At 47.8% G+C, this 23,671-nt stretch overlaps 2 protein-coding genes across 4 annotated transcripts in view; one reads left to right on the top strand and one right to left on the bottom strand.

Moving 5' to 3' along the window:
• Ipmk (inositol polyphosphate multikinase) overlaps positions 1-3,509 on the bottom strand; it is a 38,142-nt gene extending 34,633 nt beyond the window's left edge. For 2 of the 3 annotated variants that reach the window (NM_001347191.1, NM_027184.2), the window contains 1 exon segment: positions 3,163-3,490. In NM_001347191.1, coding sequence (NP_001334120.1) covers positions 3,163-3,301 — 139 coding nt within the window. In that variant the 5' untranslated portion in view covers positions 3,302-3,490. 3 annotated transcript variants of the gene reach the window in all.
• Positions 3,510-6,403: 2,894 nt separating this feature from the next.
• Positions 6,404-20,759, top strand: Cisd1 (CDGSH iron sulfur domain 1). The gene is made up of 3 exons (NM_134007.4): positions 6,404-6,529; positions 14,834-15,039; positions 20,127-20,759. The coding sequence occupies exons 1-3, from the start codon at positions 6,499-6,501 to the stop codon at positions 20,214-20,216; spliced, it is 327 nt and encodes a 108-aa protein (NP_598768.1). The 5' UTR covers positions 6,404-6,498; the 3' UTR covers positions 20,217-20,759.
• The last annotated feature ends 2,912 nt before the right edge of the window (positions 20,760-23,671 follow it).

Raw genomic sequence — 23,671 nt, 5'->3', positions numbered from 1 at the left:
CTTCCCTGCTCTCCACTACAGAATGAGCAGACCAGTGACGAGAAATAGCGTGAGGCTTCCTACCGCTGGTGGCTTCCTACCACTGGTGTCAGCTCAAACCTTCCCCACAGACCACCACATCTCTGCATACCTCCTTTGAGCCACTTGTTTAAAATGTTAATTAAGGGCTTCTCAGTGAAGCCAGTGGTATGGGATAAAATATAAGAACAGAAAAAGATTGAACACAAACATTTGAGAACACCGGGGATTTCAACTGATACAGTCTATTGCGTTTTGGTGGTGTGGTGTGGTGTGGTGTGCAAGAGGAGCTATGGTGTCCAGGAATGACCTAAGACATCTTCTGCTACAGCAGACACAAGCACATCTCACCAGAGAGGAACCGGTAAGCAAATTCTGATTCGAGCACTCGGTCGAAGACAACTGTTCCAAAGACTGAACGACAGGGCAAAGGAGAAGCTCCCAGAGGCACCAGGCCACCAGGCAGCAGTGTGTTTGATGAGGGTAACTGTCACATCGCCCGCCAAGGAACATCTATACAGAAATGAACATGGTTTAACAACAAGATGCAGCCCAGGTCAAAAAACAAACAAACAAACAAGCAAACAAACAAACAGTGTGTGCCTCTGGAGTGTCCGAGTAAAGGTTCAGAATGCTGTCAGTGTGTATAGTTAAGTGCCCCAAAACAATGGCCCAGGGGCACTCAGAATGCAGGTGGCAGCTATTAACCCTAGGGCAACCAATGAGGGGTGGCATGATTTTCTTTTCCTGTCCTTGAGACAAGATCAATCCTAAAATGAAAACCCCCGTTACAGTGTATAGCTGCAGTTAAACATGACAATGAATACAACCTCTACAAAGTGTTCCCCAGCTTAGTGAGGACTAAGGCGGTGGTGGCCCCTCGGCAGTGTGCTGGGTAGGATCTAAACAGTGGCTCTCAACTTGTGGGTTGTGACCGCTTTGGGGGCAGAAAGACCCTTTCCCAGGAGTCACCTAGGAAAACGTGGATATTTACATAACGAGTCATAACGGCAGCAAAATCACAATCAGTCATGAAGTACTGATGAAAGCAGTGTTATGGTGGGGGGGTTACAACAACAGGTGGAACTGTATGAAGGGTCGCAGCATTGGGAAGGCTGAGAACCACTGCTCAAAGCAATGTGACCCATCTGTGACAGTGGAAGGGAATAATAAAAATGGCTGAACTTTGAACGGCTGACTACCTTGCTATCTATTTATGAGCAGGGAAGAGGACTGGTGCCGTCTCCAGTGTAAACATCTGAGAATCCAAGGGGAACAAACATCAGGCTGCGGGCACCACAAGAACCTGTTCTCTCAGTCAAAAGAATCTAGTGAAATTGAAAACAAACAAACAAGAAAACCCTTAAGAGCAAAACTAGGGACTACTTTCTCTGAAATCTCAATCGTTTTTTTCAACGAAGCAGTTCGGGTGAGAAATTAGCTCTTTCCAGGCTGTTTGTTTGGGACATGGTTTAAAGTCACAATCAGGGCACTCTGGAATTATTCACCAGTTGGCTCTAAACAGGGCGCTAGCATTGTAAGCTAGTCCCAGGTGCCAATCACAGATGATCTTGATTTGGGTCTGTTTTTTACATAGTCTCCAGGACCTCCAGGGAATTAATCACTTTCTTAGGCCTTTAGGAATCCCATTGTTTCGGGTCAAGCAGACTCCAGATATGATGCACAGAAGGAAATATCTTAGCCAAGAACCTCAAGTGTGCAGTTTCCTAACTCTGATGTAGTCTTTCAACATTTCCTGATGGCAGCTGAGCTCCAGGCTGTGTGCTTCCCACAAGCACAGTAAAGGGTGGGTGTTGGTTTGGTTCTGGGACAGTGTGTCAGTGTGATGCTTAACCAGGCTTGTCTTAAAATGCAGGTTCATGCCTATACCCTCAGCTTTATATCCAAAGTTCAAGGCCTGCCTAGGCTATAGTGAGTTCCAAGTGGTACTTAGGGAGCCCTGTCTTTAAAGAAAAAGAGGAAGTCCTCGGGAATGTAGGTCAGTGGTAATGCTCTTACCTAAAGTCTTAGACTCAATCCTCTATACCACTGAAGAGAGAAAAGAAAGAAATTTATTGCCTTACCAGCCTAAACCTGAAACGCTTTATCAGCAAAACACATACCCACATACCGTCTCTAACGGTTGTTCCGGGTCAGATATCCACAAGAGTCCCAAGTTCACCCTACACTTCATATGACTACCGTGCCCAAACGCTGTGAGTATCGGACTGAATTACAGTCTCTGCCCTGGAGTGGACCCTGCGCTGTTTCTACAAATCTTGAATTCACAAAGCACATAACAAATGCCAGGGAACAGTCTATAAAGATGAATAAGGAAAGAATGCATATTTTATATGTGTACTGTTCTCGGGAACAGCCAGTGTGAAGCCTACCCAGGAGGCAAGGATCTGCACCGCCGAACCACGCCTCCCAGCGCAATCAAAGACACTGGAGAATCCTTCTCAAGGGACAGGGAGTGATCCTGGATGAGCCAAGGCAAGTTTAAAAACATATAGCAGTTTGCTTTTGATTCCCCTCCTGCGACGGGTTAGCATCAAGCATCTGGGTCCCTCTAACAATTACTATTCCTGGTAATAAACAGAGCTTGAGCTCCAGAGAGAATTTACTTCCCGGTCCAGAAAAGAAAACCAAGTTCCTTATTTTTACTAACGCCTTCTCCAATCATCACTCGCCTTCCCTGGAGCGAAGGGGCACGCCTCTCCGCGCCACTAGGAGCCTGTGGCTGCTCCTGGGGGCGCCCGGCTTCCTACCCCCGGGGACAGGGGACACTCGGGACAACGGGAGCCGGTGACTCTAGGCTGCGGGACGCCTGGGGCCGGGGACTGCCGTGTGGGGACCAGAAGAGTCGTAGACAGCTGTGACCGGGATGGGAGGCCAGGGAACGCCAGGGTGGGGACAGAAGAGCTGGGGACAGCTAAGACAGTGACCCGGAGGCCTGAGAATGCCGGGGTGGGGAGAGTGGGGACCAGTGACTGTAGGGGTGGCGACGGCTAAACCCACAACACCACCGAGGCTGGGGACAGCGGAGGCCGGGGACTGCCAGAGCAAGGCACGGCGGAGGCCGGGGACTGCCGGGACAGAGCACAGAGAGGACTGGGGTAGGGGACCCGAGGCCGCACTCACCCACTTTGTCCTTGCCGTACATGTGGCCAGCCACCTGATGCGACAGCGGCACGCAGCCTCCGAGCAGGCGCGGCACCGGCGGGCTGTCTCCGGTGCTTCCCGGCGGCCGCAGGCGCAGCGCTGGGGGCTCGGCGGCCATCGGGGCGGCGACACTCGGCGTCAGGCGTCAGGGAGGACCGGGGCGGCATCGCCCGCGCAGGCCCAGCGCGCGGACCCATGCCGAGACCGCGCTGCCCGCTCCGCGGCCCGCACTCTGAACCCCGGCCGCCCGCGCCCGGGATAAGGGCGCCGCGGCCCCGCCTCTGCCCGCCCCCTGTGCGCTCCGGCCGGGCGAGCTCCACTCTGAGCATGCGCAACAGCTACTCGCCAGGATCCCGCCCAGCGGTGCCGAGCATGCCCAGAGGCTACCCTACTGGATCGGGGCCAGCTCCACACTGATCATGCGCAGAAGCTACCGGACCAGACCTGCTCACCCCTTCCACGGAACACGTCCAGAAGGTAGACCAGCGCCAAACTGAGCGGGTCTAGAGTCCCAGCCCGCTGCCGACCTGCACTGAGCATGCTCAGAGGCCGCAGGATGGGACTTGTCTCAAATGCCCCTGCTTGCATCATTACCAGCAAGCACTTCAGGGAGCGAACTGGCGTCCGGAGTCCCTATGTGAAAAACTCATTAGACCTAGGAGACCCGCAGCAGAGCAACCCAGAGAGGTGACTGGTTAGGGGCAGACCTCCCACAACGCCCTGCCCTTTCAGATCAAAGAGACAGAAGCATCCTGACTGAAGATGTCTCTTCTCACACCTTCCAGTTGGCACCCTGCCCGACCACTACCTCAGAGTACTCATGACAAGTTTATGTGTTAGACATTGACAGTCATCTTAATTCATTTTTTTTTTTCTTAAGCTTGTTAATTGTGCTCAGGGAAGCCAAACGAGTGGGGTTTCTTGGAACTGGAGTAACGGGCATTATGGGCACACCGATGAGGACGCAGGGAATCAAACTTAGGTCCTATGCAAAAGATATATTGCTTTTAATCTCCTTTAAAAAAATTTTTTAATAATGCTTTTTTTAAAGATTTATTTATTTATTTATTGTCTGTGAGTACTCAGTACACTGCCACTGTCTTCAGACACCAGAAGAGGGCATCGGATCCCTTTACAGATAGCTGTGAGCATTATGTGGTTGCTGGGAATTAAACTCATGACCTCCGGAAGAGCAGGCAGTGTGCTCCTAACTGCTGAGCCATCTCTTCAGCCCCAAGGCTGAATCTCTTAAGTGCCAAACTCTGGTGGAAACAGAGTAACACAGTTCCTGCTGCTGGTACAGGGCCCTGGTGTGAGCCTCCAGATGTTGCTGAGCCCTTCGTGGAAAGTGTCCAGTGTCTTCTGTGGGCATAAGGCTTGTTTGTGTAATAAATAATGTACATGTTTTCACATCCCTTCAGGGAATGTCCTCTCTCTTAAGGATAATGACTCCATGATAATCTAAGACAGCATGAGTATTACAGGAGGCAAAGGTGTGGCTAATGTTTCAGCAAAATGGTAAACCCAGGACCTTCAGGATGCAATATGAATTATGAGGGGCTTCAGGACTCTAAAGGAGCAAAGACAACTGCACTAATGAGCCAGCTTGTCAGAAAGATACAAAGACAGGCAGATTCCTGAGTTCAAGTTCAGCCTGGGGCACAGCAAATCCAAGCTCAGGTAGAAATGGTCTTTTCAGGAGATCCACCCAGCTAGCTGATCCCACCCAGCTAGCTTAGCAACCGTGTGTAACACAGCAGGCAGATCTCGGAATTCTTTTGCAATGTTAAAAGAAAACATGTGCTTGCTGTTTTCCTAAGAATCAAAGGGGTGGGGTCAGGGGATGCTGATTCATAGGATAATCAAAAGAGAACCTGGAATAAATAATTGAATTGAGGTGTAAATTTAAAAAGAAAAATGAAAAAAAAAAAAAAAACAAACCAGGACTTTTGAGCTAGCAGACAGCAATAACAGTTCTTTAGAATTTCCTCTAAGCGGGGCGTGGTGGCGCACGCCTTTAATCCCAGCACTTGGGAGGCAGAGGCAGGCGGATTTCTGAGTTCGAGGCCAGCCTGGTCTACAAAGTGAGTGCCAGGACAGCCAGGGCTATACAGAGAAACCCTGTCTCAAAAAACCAAAAGAAAAAAAAAAAATAGAATTTCCTCTAAGGAGAGCAGAGCTGTATGGAGATCTCTGGAGATCGAAAACAGCTCTTCAAGAATATTTTCTTGAGAGAATTTCCGACTTGGTTTGAAGATCCAATAATTTTTTGTAGCAGTTTTTCCTGATAGCTTCTAGTTTTACTAGCAGAGAAAGCTATCTCAATCAGAATTTGTAAAATAGCAAGAAAATCTGTCTACATCAGAGCAGAACACAGAGAGAAAAAGAGAGAGAGACAGACTGAAGGAGGGAAAGAGGGCGGGCAATTTGGAAAGCCATCTTAGCAGAACCAAGGCCGCCAGCTTGGACCCAAGTCGTTTGTTTTCGCCGCTCCCAGGCACCCCTTCTCTCAGAACCCCTCTCCATGCAGAAGCTGGTCCTAGGCATCTAAGCCACTGCAGCCTTCTAAATCGTTTTTCTAAGTGGACAGTCTACTTATGTTTATTTATTCATGGCAATGCTGGGAATTGAAGGCAGAGTGTTGTGCATGTTGGGCAAACACCATACCGTTGTGAAAGCAGAGAGCCGCTGAGCTGCTTCACCAGCCGAAGCAAGTTGTTTTTGTTTTTGTCTTTCTGGGACTTTCTGGATGCATGAGTGGCAGGGTCAGAGGCTGAAGGGATGGAGGCCCAATGTGGCTAGAGGAAGCTCTAGACACAGCTCCATCGATGCCCGTGTGCCTGCACTGGCATCCTAAGGCAAAATCTGTCTTTGCGGGACCCACAGTGGAGCTGGTCAGATTTGCAGGACCCACAGCTGAGCTGGCCACACCTTGTGTAACTTATTACCAAAAGTCAAAGGATCGGCAGGCCATCGGCCGACAGTCCTGCAGGTACTTGTCCTGAGTCACCTGAAACGCTCTCAACTGGACCGACGGTAAAACCCGGCCTGGATAGGCTCGCCCGGGCGGCGCAGACGCAGTCACCGCCTTGGCGCCTAAGGCTATCCCGCGGTTGTCAAATCCTCACCCGTCTGCCGGGTTGGACCAGCTGCGCATGCGCGACTCTACCGGCGCGCCGGCACACGCGCTCCCAGCTTGCCGCGGCGCCTGCGCAGTGGCAGTGAGTGGGCCCCGAGGTCGCGTCTTGCCCAAGTCTCCGCGGTCCCCAGCGCTCGCTCGCGCGGTCCTGCCACGGCCTTCCTGCTGCCCGCGCCATGGGCCTCAGCTCCAACTCCGCTGTGCGAGGTGAGCCGCCCGCGGCCGGTCCCCGCCACCCTTATCCGGACTGTCACCTTGACCAGCACAAGGGCAGGCGCAGGCCTGCGGAGCGCTCGGGGGATGCTGGTGCGGGCCGGCATCCCGGCCCTGGACCACTTCCCGGGCCAGCCACGCTGTGAGCAACCAAGATAGCGGGGCGCAGTCCACCCCAAAACGCTCCTGCGCTTCCTGAGACCCTGACACCGGGGACTGGTCACGTCGTAGGTGTTTTGCTTTTGCTGGCTTTGTAATTCTAGGTAAAGAAACCCAATCCAAGGTCTTCAATTTCCAAGTTTCTTTCGTACTTTGCATCCGGCCGCTGGTGACAGTGGTCTGAGAAACCACTGAAAATGGCCTTTTTCCCTAGCGTTGAAAACAGAAGTTTGTAGAAATCTGACTAGAATTGAATTTGTGAAACTTGGCTAGTGTAAAGTCCCTGGTGATCAACTGTTAAAATTACTACAACCTGTGCGATATGCGTGACTGACTGCCCCGATATAAAAACGCCACACCCCAGGGTTTGGTTACTTCTAACCTTTAGTTGAGTAAAAGTAAAAAAATTAAATTACAGTGAGCCCCACTGATTCATTCAGCAAATAGGGATCGTCTATACTGCTCGGTTCTGTAACTATCCCTAACGTGACCAGTCCCCAACGTCAGGGTGTCAGGAAGGACGGGGGTTTTGGGGGGTGAACCGTGCCTCTCTAGCCTGGTTGCCCACAGGGTGACTGACTGGGGAAGTGGGACCTTAGTTTTGTAGTAGGTTGGTTCTATATACTGGAAAGTTCTACTTAATATCGACGAAACTGACTGGGCAGATAGGGAGAACAAGTTTTTTATTTTATTTTCTTAACATTTATTTGTGTGAGTGTGTCTGTACCTAGTGCCATGGCTTGTGTGGAAGTGAATAGATAACTTGTAGGAGCGGATTCTCTTCCACCCTGTGAGTCCCAGGGATCAAACCCAGGTCATCCATCTTGACAGCAGGCACCTTTTCCCACTGAGCCATCATGCTAAAGCCCATGCAGATAGTTTAAAAATACTACAGACAAAAAGAAATGATTCTCTGCAAACTTTATTTTAAAGGGTAGCCATTTGGGGACTCCTTTAAATGCATCCACTTTGGTGAACTTAAGTTTTCTTCGTGGTTTTTAAAAATCTGTTTTGTTTGTCTTTTTGAGACATGATCTCTATAGCCCAAGCTAACCTTGAAATCCTCTTGTATCAACCTCTGCAGTGCTGAACCTATATAGGCCTGCCATCACACCTGGAAAAACAGTGTTCTTGGTAATAAGACGGTTGCATAAAATAAAATGCTCACATGATTTGTGGTGCAGTTGTTTTAATTTCGTAGGAACACTTGTATGTGGGTGAGGTTGGGCAAAAAGATTGCAAAATGTGTTTTTGTTTGAAATCTGGGCTCATATTTCGTAAGCAGACACTAGGTCCTGATTTAGATAATGGAGCTATTAAAGACAAAGGAGGTGAGCCCCAAGAACTAGTCACACTTTGCAGGCTAGTCTTTCCTGCAGCCAAAAGGTAAGGGTTTAATTTGCCTTAATTTGTGGGCACAGGGAAGCTCAAAAGTGACTTTTCATTAGTCTTTTATTATCTAAGAAATATGAAACTTCTTGGTGAAGACCCTCAGTTGGCTTCAACTTGAAGTACTCACCTTTGTTGTGCTGGAAAACTTTTTTTTTTTTTTTTTTTTTTTTGGTTTTTCGAGACAGGGTTTCTCTGTGCCATCCTGGCTGTCCTGGAACTCACTCTGTAGACCAGGCTGGCCTCGAACTCAGAAATCCACCTGCCTCTGCCTCCCAAGTGCTGGGATTACAGACATGCATAACCACTGCCCGGCAACTTATTTTTTTTTTTTTAGTTATGAAAAACATAGAGATCATTATGAAGACTATACGGAGAGTCCTAAAGGTTTTACAAGTCTTTTCTACCAACCTCTTCCAACTCAGAGTTGGGTTATAGAATGCCTTGCAAATACACCCTCCCCCCAGCTCCCACTTTGCTTTTAAAGATTTACTTACCTTTGTGTGTGTGGGTGTTCTGCCTGCTTGTATGTTGGTGTGTCCTGTGCATGAAGTGCCCACCAAGGCCAGAAGGGGGTGTCAGTCAGTAATCCTGGAACTGCTGTTAGACCTGAATGTGGGGGATGGATGAACCCTGGTCCCCTGGAAAAGCAACCCATGCTCTTAAGTACTGAGGCCTCTCCCCAGCCCCTGCTATATGCATTTTAATGTTTGCCTCTTGTGTCTTGTAAAACTGTTGTGGTTTGTTTATTTATCTTTCTTACATAGAGCCTCATGCAGCCCGGGTTACTTTTCACTTGCGGAATAGCAGATGAACGCCCGATCCTCCTGCCCCTGCCTCTTGGGTGCTGGAATTATAGGTGTGCAATATCACACCAATTTTATCTGAGGATTGAACTCTGTGCTTTGTGCCAGCAAAGCAAGCAAGCAGTGTGCCAATTGAAACACATCCAGGACCCCCCTTCCCCCGCCGTTGCATTCCTATTTGTATTTAGTTGAAAGCTAAAGTATTGACTTACAGCAAGGTGTGGTTGCAAACACCTGCTATCCCAGCCCTCTAGAGGTTGAGGCTGGGGAATCAAGAGGCCAGCTTGGGTTATGTAACATGACTGTCTCAGGGAAAATATATATATACTAAAGGGAGAATGAAGGTCTGTGTTTCCAGAATTCTTTATATTGGGCGGGGGGGGGGGGGGGAGCCTGGGGTGCAGAAGGAAGGTGGTTAATAAGTGTCAGACCAGGGACTGGAGTTAGAGGCAATGCAGAAGAGACCCTCCCCATGGTCAGCATAGGCTGGTTTGGGCGCGTACCAGTGAGCTCATGATGGTTCCTGGGAAGTAGCCTTCACAGTGCACGTATGTAGTCTCATGATTCTTGCCCAATAGATGGCCTTTCTGAACTCTTAACACCTCTGACTCTCCCCGAGTCAGCTGTCATCTCTTACCCTCCCATTTCCATAAGGCTTACTAAAGCCTCCCCTGGACAGCATTGTGCTGTTCTTCCCTGGAGCTCTTGACAAGGCTTGCTTTTTGTTTTCAAATTGGTTTTGTTCGTTTATTTCTTTGAGACAACCCCAGAACTTTCTATGTAGAGTAGGCCGGCCTCAAACTCACAGAGATCTGCCTCCCAGTGCTGGGTTAAAAATGTGAGCTGCCACACCTGACTGCTTGCTTTAAAACAAGCTCCACTCTGTGCAGCCAGAAGTTAATCATAATTCGCCTTCACCTCTAAAACCAAGAAGCCAGCTAAAGCAAATAAAATGTGTGTGTGTGTGAGCACACGTGTGTGCTTGCGCGCGCACACGCATGCACCAACAGATGTCAACCTCATATTCCATTCCTCAGATACCATTCACCTTTTTCTGAGTGACCAGCGTAGGGCTCACCTTTGAGGTTAGACTACTTGGCCTACCCAAGCCCAGAAGATCCTTCTATCATCACACACACACACACACACACACACACACCAGTGCATATTACTGCGCTCAGCATTTTCCTATGGGTGCTGGTTTGGCTACTGGTTCTTCATGTTTCCGGGGCAAGCACTTTAACAACAGAGATACTTTTTCAACCAGTTCTAAACCAGTTCTTTTTTTTTTTTTTTTTTTTTTTTTTTTTTTGAGACAGGGTTTCTCTGAATAGCCCTGGCTGTCCTGGACCTCACTCTGTAGACCAGGCTGGCCTCGAACTCAGAAACCCGCCTGCCTCTGCCTCCCAAGTGCAGCCAGTTCTTTTGTGTGTGCATGTTTACGTCCACATTCCTGTGTGTGTGTGTGTGTGTGATGCACATGCCATCCTTTACAACACTCCTCTTTATTTATTGAGGCAGGGTCTTCCCTCACCCTGAGCGCATTGATTCCGGCGAGTCTAGGTAACCAGCTTGCTCTGGGGATCCCTGACTCTCCTTCCCAAGTGCCGGGGTTACGGCAGCCACCATGCCTACCCAGTTCTGCCCGTTCTGGGAATCCAGACCCCAGGGCTAGCATTGCACATCAAGTGCTCTATTTGGATTTGCTGCCTGCCCGCCCCCAAGGTTTTTGAGTGTGTGTATGTTCGCGCATGCATGTGCCTGTGATGTGGAGGGAGGGGAGGCGTGCCTGCTGCTGAGCAGAGGTCCAGGACAGCTTTGTGGAGTCTACTCTTCAGTCATGAAGAATTCAGGGCATCTGGCTGTCCCAGCAAGGGTCTTCACTCACTGAGCTATCCCACCAGCCTCTTAGATAGAAATTCTTGTTTAATGAATTACTTATTTTGTATGAGTTTAGGGGATGTGGGTCACACCACCTAGGTGAGGTCAGAGGACAACTTATGGGCGTTGGTCTCTCCTCCCACACACAGTGTGGGTCAGGGATCAAACTCAGGCAGGCAAACTTGGCAGCAGGCACCTGTGTCTCAATGGCTACCTTGCCCTGCCTTCTCTTGTAGCATTTTCTTACCTGGTCTTGTCCACAGGTTGTAAGGAAGATTTATGTGTTTGTGTGTGCTTTCTTGTCTGTCCCAAACCCTGATCATCGCAGACCTATCACCAATGCTGGCCAGCCTGTTCATACTTTTTTTTATAACCTTGTTTTCTTCAGACGCCTTTATACTTTTCCAGTTCATTGTATCACAGTATATTCATTCAGTAAGTTCTTTTGAGTCTTGGAAAGTTCTTTAGTGGATTTTTTTTCTTTTTTTGAAAAAAAATATACAGGTCCCGCCAAGAAACTAGTAAGCAGATAATGAGGTGGGGGATTTGGGGCTGCAGCCGGAATAAGCTGTTGTCTGTGGAGGATGGTTTCTGGATGGGTGCATCCCTGTGGGAGCCTGGGGTGCCTGAGGTACCCCTTGCTGGTGCTGTTTGTTTTCTGAGTCTGAGAAAGTAAATGTTACATAAATCTAGAAGGAGCTGTTTGGTGTAGGAGCACCAGGGCCATAAAAGGACAGGTGAAAATGAAGGTGAACTAGTCACCCGTCCCTTCATGTCCCTTCATGTCACTCCCTCAACAGATAGTGCCCCTCCCCCTCTCCTGACCCAGGCACCTTCCGGTTCTGTGGCAGTTGGTGGTAATGGGTAGGTGAAGGCCCTGCCAGAAACTAACTAGTGAAGGGTGGGTGAGGTTTCTAAGTCAAAGCAAAGTAACCCTCACAATAAAGCAGACCCCAGGCTCGGTTATCAGAGCTGTGGGCTCAGGAGCATGCCAAGAGAGCAGAGGCTGGCAAGCCGGCCGAGGCGGCAGGAGGAAGCACCAGGCTCTAAGCTTCCTTTAATGGTGTTATGTAGAAGAAAACAGGTTTGATGGATCTACATGAAAAGCCCGCCCTTGAGAGCTGTGTATAGCAAAGGAAAGAAGAGAGCTCTGGAGCAGACAGGGAAGTGCTCCCGGTTGGGGGGTCCCCGTTCTGACCCAGTCTGGAAGGTACCAGTAGAAGATCTAATAACTGAGCCTCGCAGGACCCTCTCTTGCCTCGGACAGTTGAATTTATGACTAGCCCTGTTCCTTGAGAGTTCAGACCTGAAGAGGCTGGACCAGACAGGGAGCTTCTGATGGTAGCTGCAGGACTCCAGGCTAACAGGGTGTTTCGAGTCCCATGAAACAGACCTCTGCCACACTGAATGCTCCCAACCTGGGTGTTTGCTCTCTGGTTCTCTCTCCTACAGGCTGGCTTTTGAATCTTTTTTTATTAATCTCTTTTTCCCTTTTTTATGTTTGTCCTGGAGTAGCCAGGGGTGTTTGCCACTTTTTGTCTGAAAAAAGCCAATTGAGGCTGTAGCAATGGAGTGATAAAATAGAAACATTTTTTTTTCCTTCTGGAAACTAGCAGTTTGTCCCTGATAAGATTAGAAAATTAGAGTTTGGGAAGAGGGAAGAATAGAACACACACACACCCAAAACCTTCTGAAGCTCTGTGAGGCTAAAGCACACACTTGGAACTGATCCAGTTCTGTTTCTTTAGCACACTGGCAGTGCTGGGACACTGTCGGGGTGGCCGGTGCCCTTGCCAGATGTTTGGTCACAGAGCCTGTGTGTGTATCCAGGGTGTGTGTCTGCTGTGTCTCCTGTGGTAATAACTGCTTTTCTGTGTCATTTCCTCTGTCATTTCTACCCTGGTCAAAAAAATTCTGGAGAAGGTAAAAGTTGAATTGGGATTTGTTTTATGATGTCATCCTGTATAATAAATATGGTAATATGAGAAGAGAATATGGATTTAATACCTTAAAGCAAATTAATGCCAGTCACTTGTTCTATGAATCTCCGGGCATTTGAAGTTTGTAGGGATCGTTAAAATAAATAGAGCTTTTTCAGGAGGCGGAGGCTGGGCTCCATTCCAGCAAATGGGCATCAGGGGTGGGGTAATTAATAATTTACCTGCAAAAATAAGTTCCTGCAAAAAAAAAATTCAAGGAACCGTGTTATCTTAATTTAGGACAGGAGTTGTTGCTACTCTTTGAGCTTGCATTACGGTGTCAGCAGACGCTGTGAAATTGAGGTTCCATTCTAAATTGCCAGTGACTTCCCATTGGACCTAGCTGCTTCCTGCATTACTTCTAAAAGGAAGGCTAGAAGTCAGACAGATCACAGTAAATTACAGCTGATCGTGAACATTGACTTCAAGATTAATTTACACAAAATGCATAGGTACAAACTATTCCAATGGGCTGGGGATACTGTATACAGGCAAAGCGTTTGTCTAACATACTTGAGTCCTTGGGTCAGTTCCCAGTACTATAAAAAGAGAAATATTCCTGTTGAGGTAAAAGGTTTGAAGCTGTCAGGTGACTCCTGGTCATATGACACCTGAGAACAACAAAACACTAGTTAATGTTTAGTTTAGGTGTCATAGTTCAAAGAAATGGAAATGACCTAGGATAGGAAACAATCTAAATTTCTTTGGGGAGAAAGATGCTCCTGTGGCTGAAAATAGAGTCTGTGGTCCTTAGAGTGTACACTGGATAGGAGCCATAAAATAATGGCAGGACTGAGATGAAAGGGGTTAGCGTGGCCACAGAGCTCTTAGGACTAAGCTCCACCAGTTTTGGTTTGTGTAGGCACCATTAGATCCATCCCACCTGTGAGGAGTTTGAATCGTGAACCTATGGACCCATCCTGGGGTCCTCTAAAGCCTTGGGAATTAGGTTTGGCCATAAAACGTGGTTTTGTACCTATCTCCCCAGGGGTTTTATTTGATAGTCTGGGAACTTATTTCAGACACTGAAGAGGTGACTGGGGAAGTGCTAGAAAGCAGGCCAGTGTGTTTATCCAGACAAGTCTCCAAGGCTGAGGCCAGCCAGATAACAGACCTTGGCTTCTGCCTGGAACCAGGGTGTTCGCTAAGCACCTGGGTTTCTCAGGAGTCTTTGGATGCAGAAGGAGTAAATGTATGGCCTGTTGGTCCAACCATTTCTTATTCTCCTCAGACAATTGAATAGTAATGTTCTGCTTAAAATGAAGTCTTAGGAAACCTAGAAAAAGATAGAAATATGGAATTTATTGAATATTTCATGTGCGGCTATTGTCGTCAACTTTATATTTTAGAGAAAAGTCGATTTGCAAATCCATCGTGGCCATTGAATGACTTCAGACCTAAGGCCAGCCCTGCCAGGCACATGGGGATGCTCGGGGATGGGGGGTTACAGATCTTCTTTGTCTTGTCTAGAGCTGCTCCTCTTTGTGCATTTCAAAGCCACTGAAGGATTTTGCTCTTTAAATAAACGAACTTTGCTCATGGCATCACTTCTTTTGTTTTGTTTTATGGCATCACTTCTTGATCTTTCTGTTTTCTTTATAACCTCAGTCTTATTTTTCACATTTTGTTTCCTTCTTTAAGCAATCGGCCCTTGCAGGTACACATGCTGCTGAAAACACTGATAAACACGTGAGATTCATCGATGATTACCAAGCCTTGCTGTCCCTTTTCTGTCTTAGGGAAGGGAAAATAATCTTTGAAATTTCCCTTTTTTATATTAACTTAGCTGTCCACTCAGTAGTAAAAAAAAAAAAAAAATTGGTAAGAGCTGTGGAAACCCAGTGTGTTGGGTTTATTAACACTTAAAATCTTAGTCAAGATGGCTTAGCAGGCAAAGTTGAAAACCTGAGTTAGATTTCCAGGACCCATGTGAGGCGGGAGAGAACCAACTCCCTGAAGCTGCCTTCTGCCCTCGGCATGTGCGTTGTGAGCACACACAAGCTACACATAAATAAGACTGGTGATGTAAGCATCGCAGGCTTGTCAGGTTTCACGAGCTGTCCTGTCTCCCTTGCCTCTTGCAGTTGAGTGGATCGCGGCCGTCACCTTTGCTGCTGGCACAGCCGCTCTCGGTTACCTGGCTTACAAGAAGTTCTACGCTAAAGAGAATCGCACCAAAGCTATGGTGAATCTTCAGATCCAGAAAGACAACCCGAAGGTGGTGCATGCCTTCGACATGGAGGATCTGGGGGATAAGGCCGTGTACTGCCGATGCTGGAGGTCTAAAAAGGTAAGCGCCGCCGTGCCAGTGTGACGCTAGGAATGGCTGGTGGAAAAACCCTCTCCCTTCTTTTTTTTTTTTTTAAAGATGTATTTATTTATTATATATAAGTACACTATAGATGTCTTTAGGCACCAGTAGAGGGTGTCAGATCTCATTACAGATGGTTGTGAGCCATCATGTGGTTGCTGGGATTTGAACTCGGAACCTTCAGAAGAGCAGTCAGTGCTCTTAACTGCTGAGCCATCTCTCCAGCTCCAACCCTCTCCCTTGTGGTGTCTGTTCCTCCCTGGGTCTCACATCCTGCTTTCTGTTTGTTTGAGACAAGGCCTTGCCAGGTAGCTCAGGCTGGCCTTAGACTTGCCATCTTGCTGCCTCTGCTGGGATTGCTGGCTCTACCAGCACACACAGCTCTTCATACTCGTGTGGATTATGTTTTCTAAAATGTACAGCAGCCATGAAGTGAAATCGCATCATACCCTCACCGAATTAAGCTGAGTAGCCATCTTCTCGTTCTGTGACTGAGTCTTGGGATTTCTTTCCCGAGGGGATCTCGGGAGGAAAGGCTGCCGCCTGGGCACAGTGAGAAACAGACTGAGCAGAGTGTGTGAGAGAGACAGGGTCTTGCCCTGCAACCTGGGAGCCTACAGAGGGTCACTCTTTAGCCAGGATGGCCTTGCACTGGTGCCAACCTTCCTGCTTTGGCTCCCGAGTGTGGATTGTAGATGTGCAGCACCTCACCTGACTCACACTTCTACCGCTAAGTATCTTGGTATTCTTGTAACTGCAGTTCCTGTAACTAAATACCTGGCAGAATTTAAGAGTCACCTGTGACACCTACAGGCTCTAGATGGGGACACCGGGACCCTCTTTCTAACCATGTTAACAGGGTGATACTCTGGGTGACCTCAGAATGTCAGGTGTCCTGAGAGACCCAGTGCTGACATGGAGTGTACTGCTGTTCACACTTTTTTTTTCTCGAGAGAGAGGGTTTCTCTGTGTAGGTAGCCCTGGCTGTCCTGGAACTCACTCTGTAGACCAGGCTGGCCTCGAACTCAGAAATCCGCCTGCCTCTGCCTCCCAAGTGCTGGCTGGGATTAAAGGCGTGTGCCACCATGCCCGGCTGCTGTTCACACTTATGGAGAACAGATTTCCAAAGCTTAAGGGGCCAGAGCATGGGAGCCGGGCATACCAGCAGTGGCTTACCAGAAGCCATGAGTCTGGGCTTTTGGTCTAAAGAGAGAAAAAGATTTTCATTAAGTCCCATTTTCTGAAATCACAGTATGATGGAGACTTAACACAGCGGAATGCTGTCATGGATCATGGGTCATAAACATGGAAGGGGCTCTCGCATACCTAGTAGGAGATATATTTAGGACAGTATTTAATTATTTTTTAATTTTAAACTTACTAATAATTGTGTGTGTATATGTCTGTGTGTCTGTATGGGTATGCATGTGAGTGCAGGTGCCCATGGAGACCAGAAGCGTGTGTGTGTGTGTGTGTGTGTGTGTGTGTGTGTGTGTGTGTGTGTGTGTTGTTCACCTGAGCACAAGTGCCTGCAGAGGCCAGAGGCATCACATTCCCTAGAGCTTGAGTTTTCGAAGATGCCTAACATGTGTGCTGGGAGTTGGATTCCAACTCAGCTCTTCTACAGGAGCAGTGCACACACAATCGCCGGCTGAGCCCTCTCTGCAGCCCTGCGGGCAAGGAGGGAAGGTCCACAGTTTAGGTTTTAGTTAGCATGCTGAGCAATGGACTTCTGTGCATGCCATGAGTCTGTGTCATCATACTCTGTTGTTTGCTGCCCCACACTGTCCTCTGTCACCTCTTCCTGGTCCCCTTTCTAAGCCCTAGGAATTCCCCTTTCAGCTTTACATCATGTGGATTCTAGCATCCTCTCCTGCCCGACTCCTCCCTCCCTTCATTCCCATCCTGGTTCCTAGGCAGTCGATTTCAGGAAGCATGTCTAGTAGCTGAGTGTTGTGTGGTCCAGTAAAACAGCTTAGCAGATGTCACCGTGTCCCACAGAGGCCTGAGGATATGGAATGTGAACCACAGGTTCCTGAATTCACTAGGACATAATCTCTCAGTGTTCTGTAGACTTGACTTGCTGTAAACGGTAAAAGCTTTAAAAGCCTACAGTAGGCTCCATTCTTGCGGCTCGCTCAAGCATAGGAAATAAAGATGCTGAGTCTCCTGAAGTCACAGGCTCTGTAGCTAGGGATGGTAAGTGTAAATTCCATAAGTGCTCGTTGCGTGAGTGCTCACATGCTAACGTGCAAACATCAGTGTCCCTGGAGCCCAGTGTGCAGTTCTGGTGCTTTGGTATATGGGAGTGCTTATGCCATGGGCTAAAGTTTCCGAGAGGTAGACTGCGTCTGGGAAAATGGGAGACACATGCACAAGCGTCTGCAAGTCCTAGGAATGCTTTCTCCAAGTGTGCAAGGAAGCAGTCGTGAGGAAGGGGGTGGCTGAGGACACAGGCCCGCCAGGGATGAGTCCGTGAGGAGAATCAGGATGAGATTTGGGCTTACGTATTTGGGCTGCAGGTCTTTCAGACGTTATGACGCATTAGAATGCTGGCTGTGGAAGTGGAGAGAAATGAACAGGACCAGTGGAAAACAGTGACTTCTTTAAAGACTTATTTTTATTCGTTTTAATTTTATGTATGTATGAGTATTGGTGACCCTGGAGCTAGAGTCGCACACAGTTGCGAGCTGCCTGATGTGGATACGGAGAACCAAACTCAGGTGGTCAGGGAGAGCAGCATACACTTACTTAAGGCTGACATCTCCCCAGCCCTGGCAGTGACAAATCAGGGAGACTAGGGTGGAAACCACAGGATCTAAGCATGTGGTTTAAAGGGAGCCAAGCCTTCAACAGAAACAAGCAACTCTGGTTGGAAAGCTGATGTTTCTGCAGCGTTGCTGGGGAGTTGCATTGCAAGTGGGTTTGAGGTGACAGTTGAGTGGAGGAGATGTGCAGCAGCAGTAGCCTTGGCGTAGGGACACAATGGCACCAGAAGACAGCAGAACTGGTGAGTCAAGGCGGATGGACCCGATAAGAATCAGAGATGTAATCTCAAAGAATGCTCTGCACTTGGACAGCGCAGAGGCAGGAGAGAAGACAGACCTGGGGGAGAAGGAGAGAGAGTGGGTGGGGAGGGACTGGGCTTTGGTGCTGAGCCGTTCTAGCCAGGTGAGTGGGTGGTGATGGAGAGAGACACCCTTGGGTTAAGTAATTACCAACTGACCTTTTGCTGCCATTTCAACAGAATAATTAAAACTCTGCGTCCAAGTCGGTGAAAGCCCGTGTTACCGAAAAACAAATGCCACAAGTCTGAGCTTCTGTCAGTGAGAGGAGGCAGGGAAATGGGTCTCGGAGATGGGAGGGAGGAAACGGCCTTGCATTGGCTTGTCCCATAAAGCAAATGTGGACTTGGTTGGAGTTGAGATCTCAGCATCTCAGAAGGAATCAAGAATAGGCACAAGGCAGTGCTCTAAATTCCCATTAAACTGTGTGAGTGGTCCAACAGCCTGCCCCAGGAGTACTCCTCAGCTTCACAGTTAAGACCAGGAATGCCATTCCATTTCCAGTTTCATGTGGGCTGCTTACTGTGTGTAGCTCCAGTTCTAGGATCTGACACCCTCTTCTGGCCTTCATCGACACTGCACACAGGTGGTGCACTGACGTGCACGGAGACAAAGTAGGCATGCACATAAAATAAAACTTTTTTTTAAAGAACTATTTATTTATGTTATGTATGTAACTACACTGTAGCTGTCTTCAGACACATCAGAAGAGGGCGTCAGATGCCCATTGCAGATGGTTATGAGCCACCATGTGGTTGCTGGGGATTGAACTCCTGGGATTTGGACCTCTGGAAGAGCAGTCAGTGCTTTTAACCGCTGAGCCACCTCTCCAGCCCTAAAACTATTTTATTTTTTCCTTTTTTTCTTTTTTTTTTTCTAGACAGGGTTTCTCTGTGTAGCCCTGGCTGCCCTGGAACTCACTCTGTAGACCAGGCTGGCCTCGAACTCAGAATCCGCCTGCCTCTGCCTCCCAAGCGCTGAGAATAAAGGCGTGCGCCACCACTGCCCAGCCTAAAACTATTTTTAAAGAAAGCCTGCCCTGACTCAGGGGCTCCCTGATTCGTTTTACTAGCACAGCAAAAGCAAGCCTGTGTCCTGCAGAAGTTGCTCTAGAAAGCACTGGCATAAGTTAGCTTGTCCCTCTTTCCCACCAAAGACAAAAATGTCACTTGTGCCTATGACGTGGAATTTGTAAAAGTGAATGAACATTAGAAATCATATTTCTAAAAGAAAATAAAATGTCCCTATGAACCACATTAAAGGGAAAATACCAGGTGTGGGGCAAGCAAGTTGATTTTTCTTTTTATTTTTTGAAAAAGGATTTTTTTCATGCAGCCTAGGCTGGCCTTTAACTTTTTTTTCTTTTTTCTTTTCTTTCTTTCTTTCTTTTTTTAACTTATTCACTTTATATCCTCATATGTAACAGATGTGCAGCCTGACCTTCACGTGGGTTCTGAACAACTGGAATGGAGGCTGACCCAAACACTGTGGCCTTTAATGCTTGAGTCTCCTGCCTCTGCCTCTCAGGTGTTGGCATTGCAGGTGTGTGCCACCACACCTGACTACAAATTGATTTTAATATGATAAACTTGAACTCTTGCAACTAGAGCCATGGGCATAATTATAGGTAGAGTGCCTGCCTGGTATGCACATAACCTGGGATTCAATCCTCACCATACTTCTATTATTACTATTATTATTATTGTTGTTATCATTATCATTTTCATTATTATTATTATTATTATTAGGCAGTAGGCATAGATAACTAGAACTATAGCCACTGAGTGGTCAGACCAAAGCCTTAGCCTGCATCACCGGACGTCAGAAGTTTGAATAGCAGTGGGTATTTTCCTGTTTCTTCCTCCTGCTCAGTGAAGTTCATGTGCTAACCAAGAGAAATACAGGCTCTGATGTGTGGGAATCAGGTGTCACTACCTGTCTGCCAAGCACAGATCGATGTGGGGATCAGACATTTCATGGTGTCTCTCTCTCTCTTCCTAGTTCCCCTTCTGCGATGGGGCTCACATAAAGCACAACGAAGAGACTGGCGACAACGTAGGACCTCTGATCATCAAGAAAAAGGAAACCTAATGGACAGTTGCGAGGCTGCACCCAGCGTGTTGTGATGTCACCTGCTGATTTACGTAGAATGGCACCCAACCCACCGTCTGATTGGCCTCCCCGGTTCTAGATGTGGTTGGTCCCTGCAAATCACAGCTCTCATATCCATGGCATCGGCCTTGCTACTGAAACATGTGGTGCACGTTTGTTGAAAGAAGAAGAAAGGCTAAACCAACCTCGTGCTATATGGGTTATTTTGGTCTTGTAAGGATCCGTTCCTTTAAAATAATGGTCTTAGAATATAGTTGTATCTTGAGGTTAAAGTATTAAATTATTCCAAAATCATGTACATGTACATTGTACTTGTCAGTTTAAGGGAGAATCTTTTCTTATCGGTTCGTTAACTTGGAAAGTAACGGGGTGTGATGAAATTGCGTTGATTTCTTACACCATGGGAGAACCCTGCCGTGACCCTCACTCCTCCTGGTTGAGCTGGTGACATGGATACACTTTGTGTGCTTTAATGTTGTTCTCCTTAAACTTGCCCGGGTCACCAATAAAGGGGCAGCAACTTCCCTCTGTGTTCATCTCTGTGGCTCTGTAACGGATCCACTATAGACACCGCTAGCAGAAATCCAGGCCACGGGGATGTGGGTTAGGTAGTCAGGAAGAATGTTGGGGCGATGGCTCTGGATTGAGTGCCCACATAAAAGCCAGGCAGGCATGGCGGCTTGCCTGTAATCCGAGCGCTCAGGAGGCAGTGGTAGGGATCACTAGAGCAAGCTGACCACTGCACCAGCCATAATTAGTGAAGTCTGTTCAACAGGAGACCCCGCCTCAATAAATACAGCAGAGAGCTATACAGGAAGACACTGTTCCCAACCTGGGGCCTCCACTTGTACACACACATGCGCCGAGCTTGTGAGTATGATTATGCACATGCAGTGATCTAGAGCACCAGCCCAAGAGCAGAGGGCATCAGACTGATGGCGTCGATGATGCTTAGACACCCGCGGTCAAGTATACTGATGTCAGAGTCCCACAGCCTCGCTGAGAGTGACAAGTTCCCATCAGAGGCCTAGGGAGCTTTTACTTCCCACTGAGTGATGGCTTAAGCTAGCAAAGACACCATCTTTGACGATAAATCGGGCCCCGTCCTTTCCACTGTACAGTCTTTGTCTTACTAAGGCTTGAAGGCTTGTGTTAACTAATATGCAATGGCTGCCCTTCTGCCTGAGCACCCGAGGCTCCAAGTGTCTTCCTCATTTGACCACCTGAGCCTCTGGCGAGCAGTGTGCTGGCTTCTCTATCCCACTCACTGACCTCAAGCAAAGCCACTTGGCTTCTCAGCCTTTTCTTTTAAGCATGTGAATGTTGTGTGTTCTATGGGACGTGTGGTCACACGCGGGTGCCAGTGGTCTCATCCATTTGGCTGTGGCCACATTGTAGATGCTGTAATTCCAGATGCACCGAGCTTTTACAGGGGTTTGGAGGGCCCAGTCCTCATGCAAACACAGCAGGCGTTTAACCACTAAGCCATGTTCCCAGCCCATTTTCCAGCCTTTAAATGAACAAATTGGACCAACTGGCCCTGCCAGGGTTTGTCTCCAAATTTCAGACCAACATAAATTCGGTGGCTGCCCTGGAAGGGGAAACTGGCAACTTGGGCTTTTTCTGCATCAAGATCTTGAATTCACCTAGGGTTTGCAGTGTGAGGAGCCATGTTAGAGACAGTGACATTTATCCCACAGATGGCCATGTCTACAGCCCCCCCATAACCGAATATCACAATTTGTGATACAACTTGTGAGATAGGCTTTTAATTATGACACTCTACCATAAGGGTGATTTCATAAATGATAACTGCTACCAACGAGGTGGGAGTTTTTAAATTTCTTTTTACCCATTATGGTGGCACTTGGCTTTAAGAGAAACACTGACTAATGTCCCCAGTTAGTTGCATAAGTGGTGTATGCTCTCTTTGTATTGGTTAGTTGCCAAGATTAGAGTCAGTCTTACTGTGTAGCTCAAGCTGGCTTTGAAACACAGACTCTTCCTCAGCCTCTCTCATGCGAGAGACGCAGGCCTAAGCTACCACGGTGCACCTCTCCCTGACAGGCAGAAATGCTTCATTCCACAGCTTTTTAAATGACGTGATTGTGCTAAGTGAGACATTTGTCCCCAGATTATGGCCAAGGACAAATTTTTAGCTATGCAGGAATGAAAAATAATTTAAAAGTTACCAGCATGAATTTACTCTTTATTGTAAGACTATACCAACATCTACAGTACTGAAATATCCTTCAATGAAATGTTAGTAGTAGTAGTATCTACTCCTTTAAATATTTTCCTTGACAAAATAAGAAGGTGGTAGCCATTTATTGTCCATATGAAGTCACAAAGTCTAAGATGCACCAAGCCAACATCCTGTCTAAAGTTCCAGAATGTGTTTGTTACTAAGATGTCGACACACTTGAATGCTTGACTAAACTTTCGAATCTGATTGTGAGCTCAGCACTTCGGGTTCCTGGAAAATTAATAATAGCTTTGAATGCTTTAGAGACGTTAGGTGACAACCATCCTGTTTTTGAAGAAAGATTTCCAAAAGATGAATATCCGATAAGCATCTGCCTTTCCCAAGCAAAGGGGCCTAAGAAGCCCCGACTGGGAGTCAGCTCAGGGGCATCCCGTGTGCAAGGACCAATCATGAGTACCACAGCTTGTCTCAAACTTCCATGGAGGGATTGCGCACGGGAATAGGTTAGCTGAAATCGCCAGGATTGCTGTAGAGAGCAAAGATGAGTAAGGCTTTTCATTAGCCAGTAGGACTGCCAACTAGAGGTGCTACTTATAGTGTGACCTCCTACGTGTCTTGAGTTAGTGGCCTTTCTCCTTGCTATGACAAAATATCCAACAAAAGTAACCTAGGGAAGGGTATTGTTGCCTGACAGTTTGGGGGTCCAAGTCCACCAGGAGAGAGATTATGAGACAGCTGGTCACATCGAGTCCACGGTCGGGAAGCAGCAAATGGATGCAGGTGCCTCAGCCCACTTTGGCTCACCCCATGCCATGGAATGGTCCCACCCAGTGGGAGGACCTTGCCATCTCAGCCGGTCTAGGACCCCCCCTCCCAGACAGATCCCGAGGTGTCCCTTCTGCAGTTCTCCATCTTGTCAGGTTGACAGTCATTATTAGCCACCATATCCCTGCACAACAACAAAAGCCATTCCACATCAGACATGCTGGGGGAATGTCAGGCCGGCCTTGTGTCAGTCAGGAAGACACTCCTCCCGGTCGGTACCTCTGTGTCTCTGGTGACAGACAAAATAGACCTCATGTTTCCAACCCATCCCAACAGAAGGACAAGCAGAACTTCTTTACCAAGGCCTCGGGAGAATCTACAGAGTCACGTACATTTCCCAGATTATTATTTATTATTCCTGTGTGTGAATGATGTATGTGTGGCACGTGGAGGTCGGAACCTT

The sequence above is a fragment of the Mus musculus genome, chromosome 10, assembly GCF_000001635.26.
Source record: "Mus musculus strain C57BL/6J chromosome 10, GRCm38.p6 C57BL/6J".
In the NCBI taxonomy this organism is placed as follows: Eukaryota; Metazoa; Chordata; class Mammalia; order Rodentia; family Muridae; genus Mus; species Mus musculus.
The sequence above is the reverse complement of the archived record's forward strand: the minus strand, read 5'-3'. Positions and strand labels throughout refer to the sequence as shown.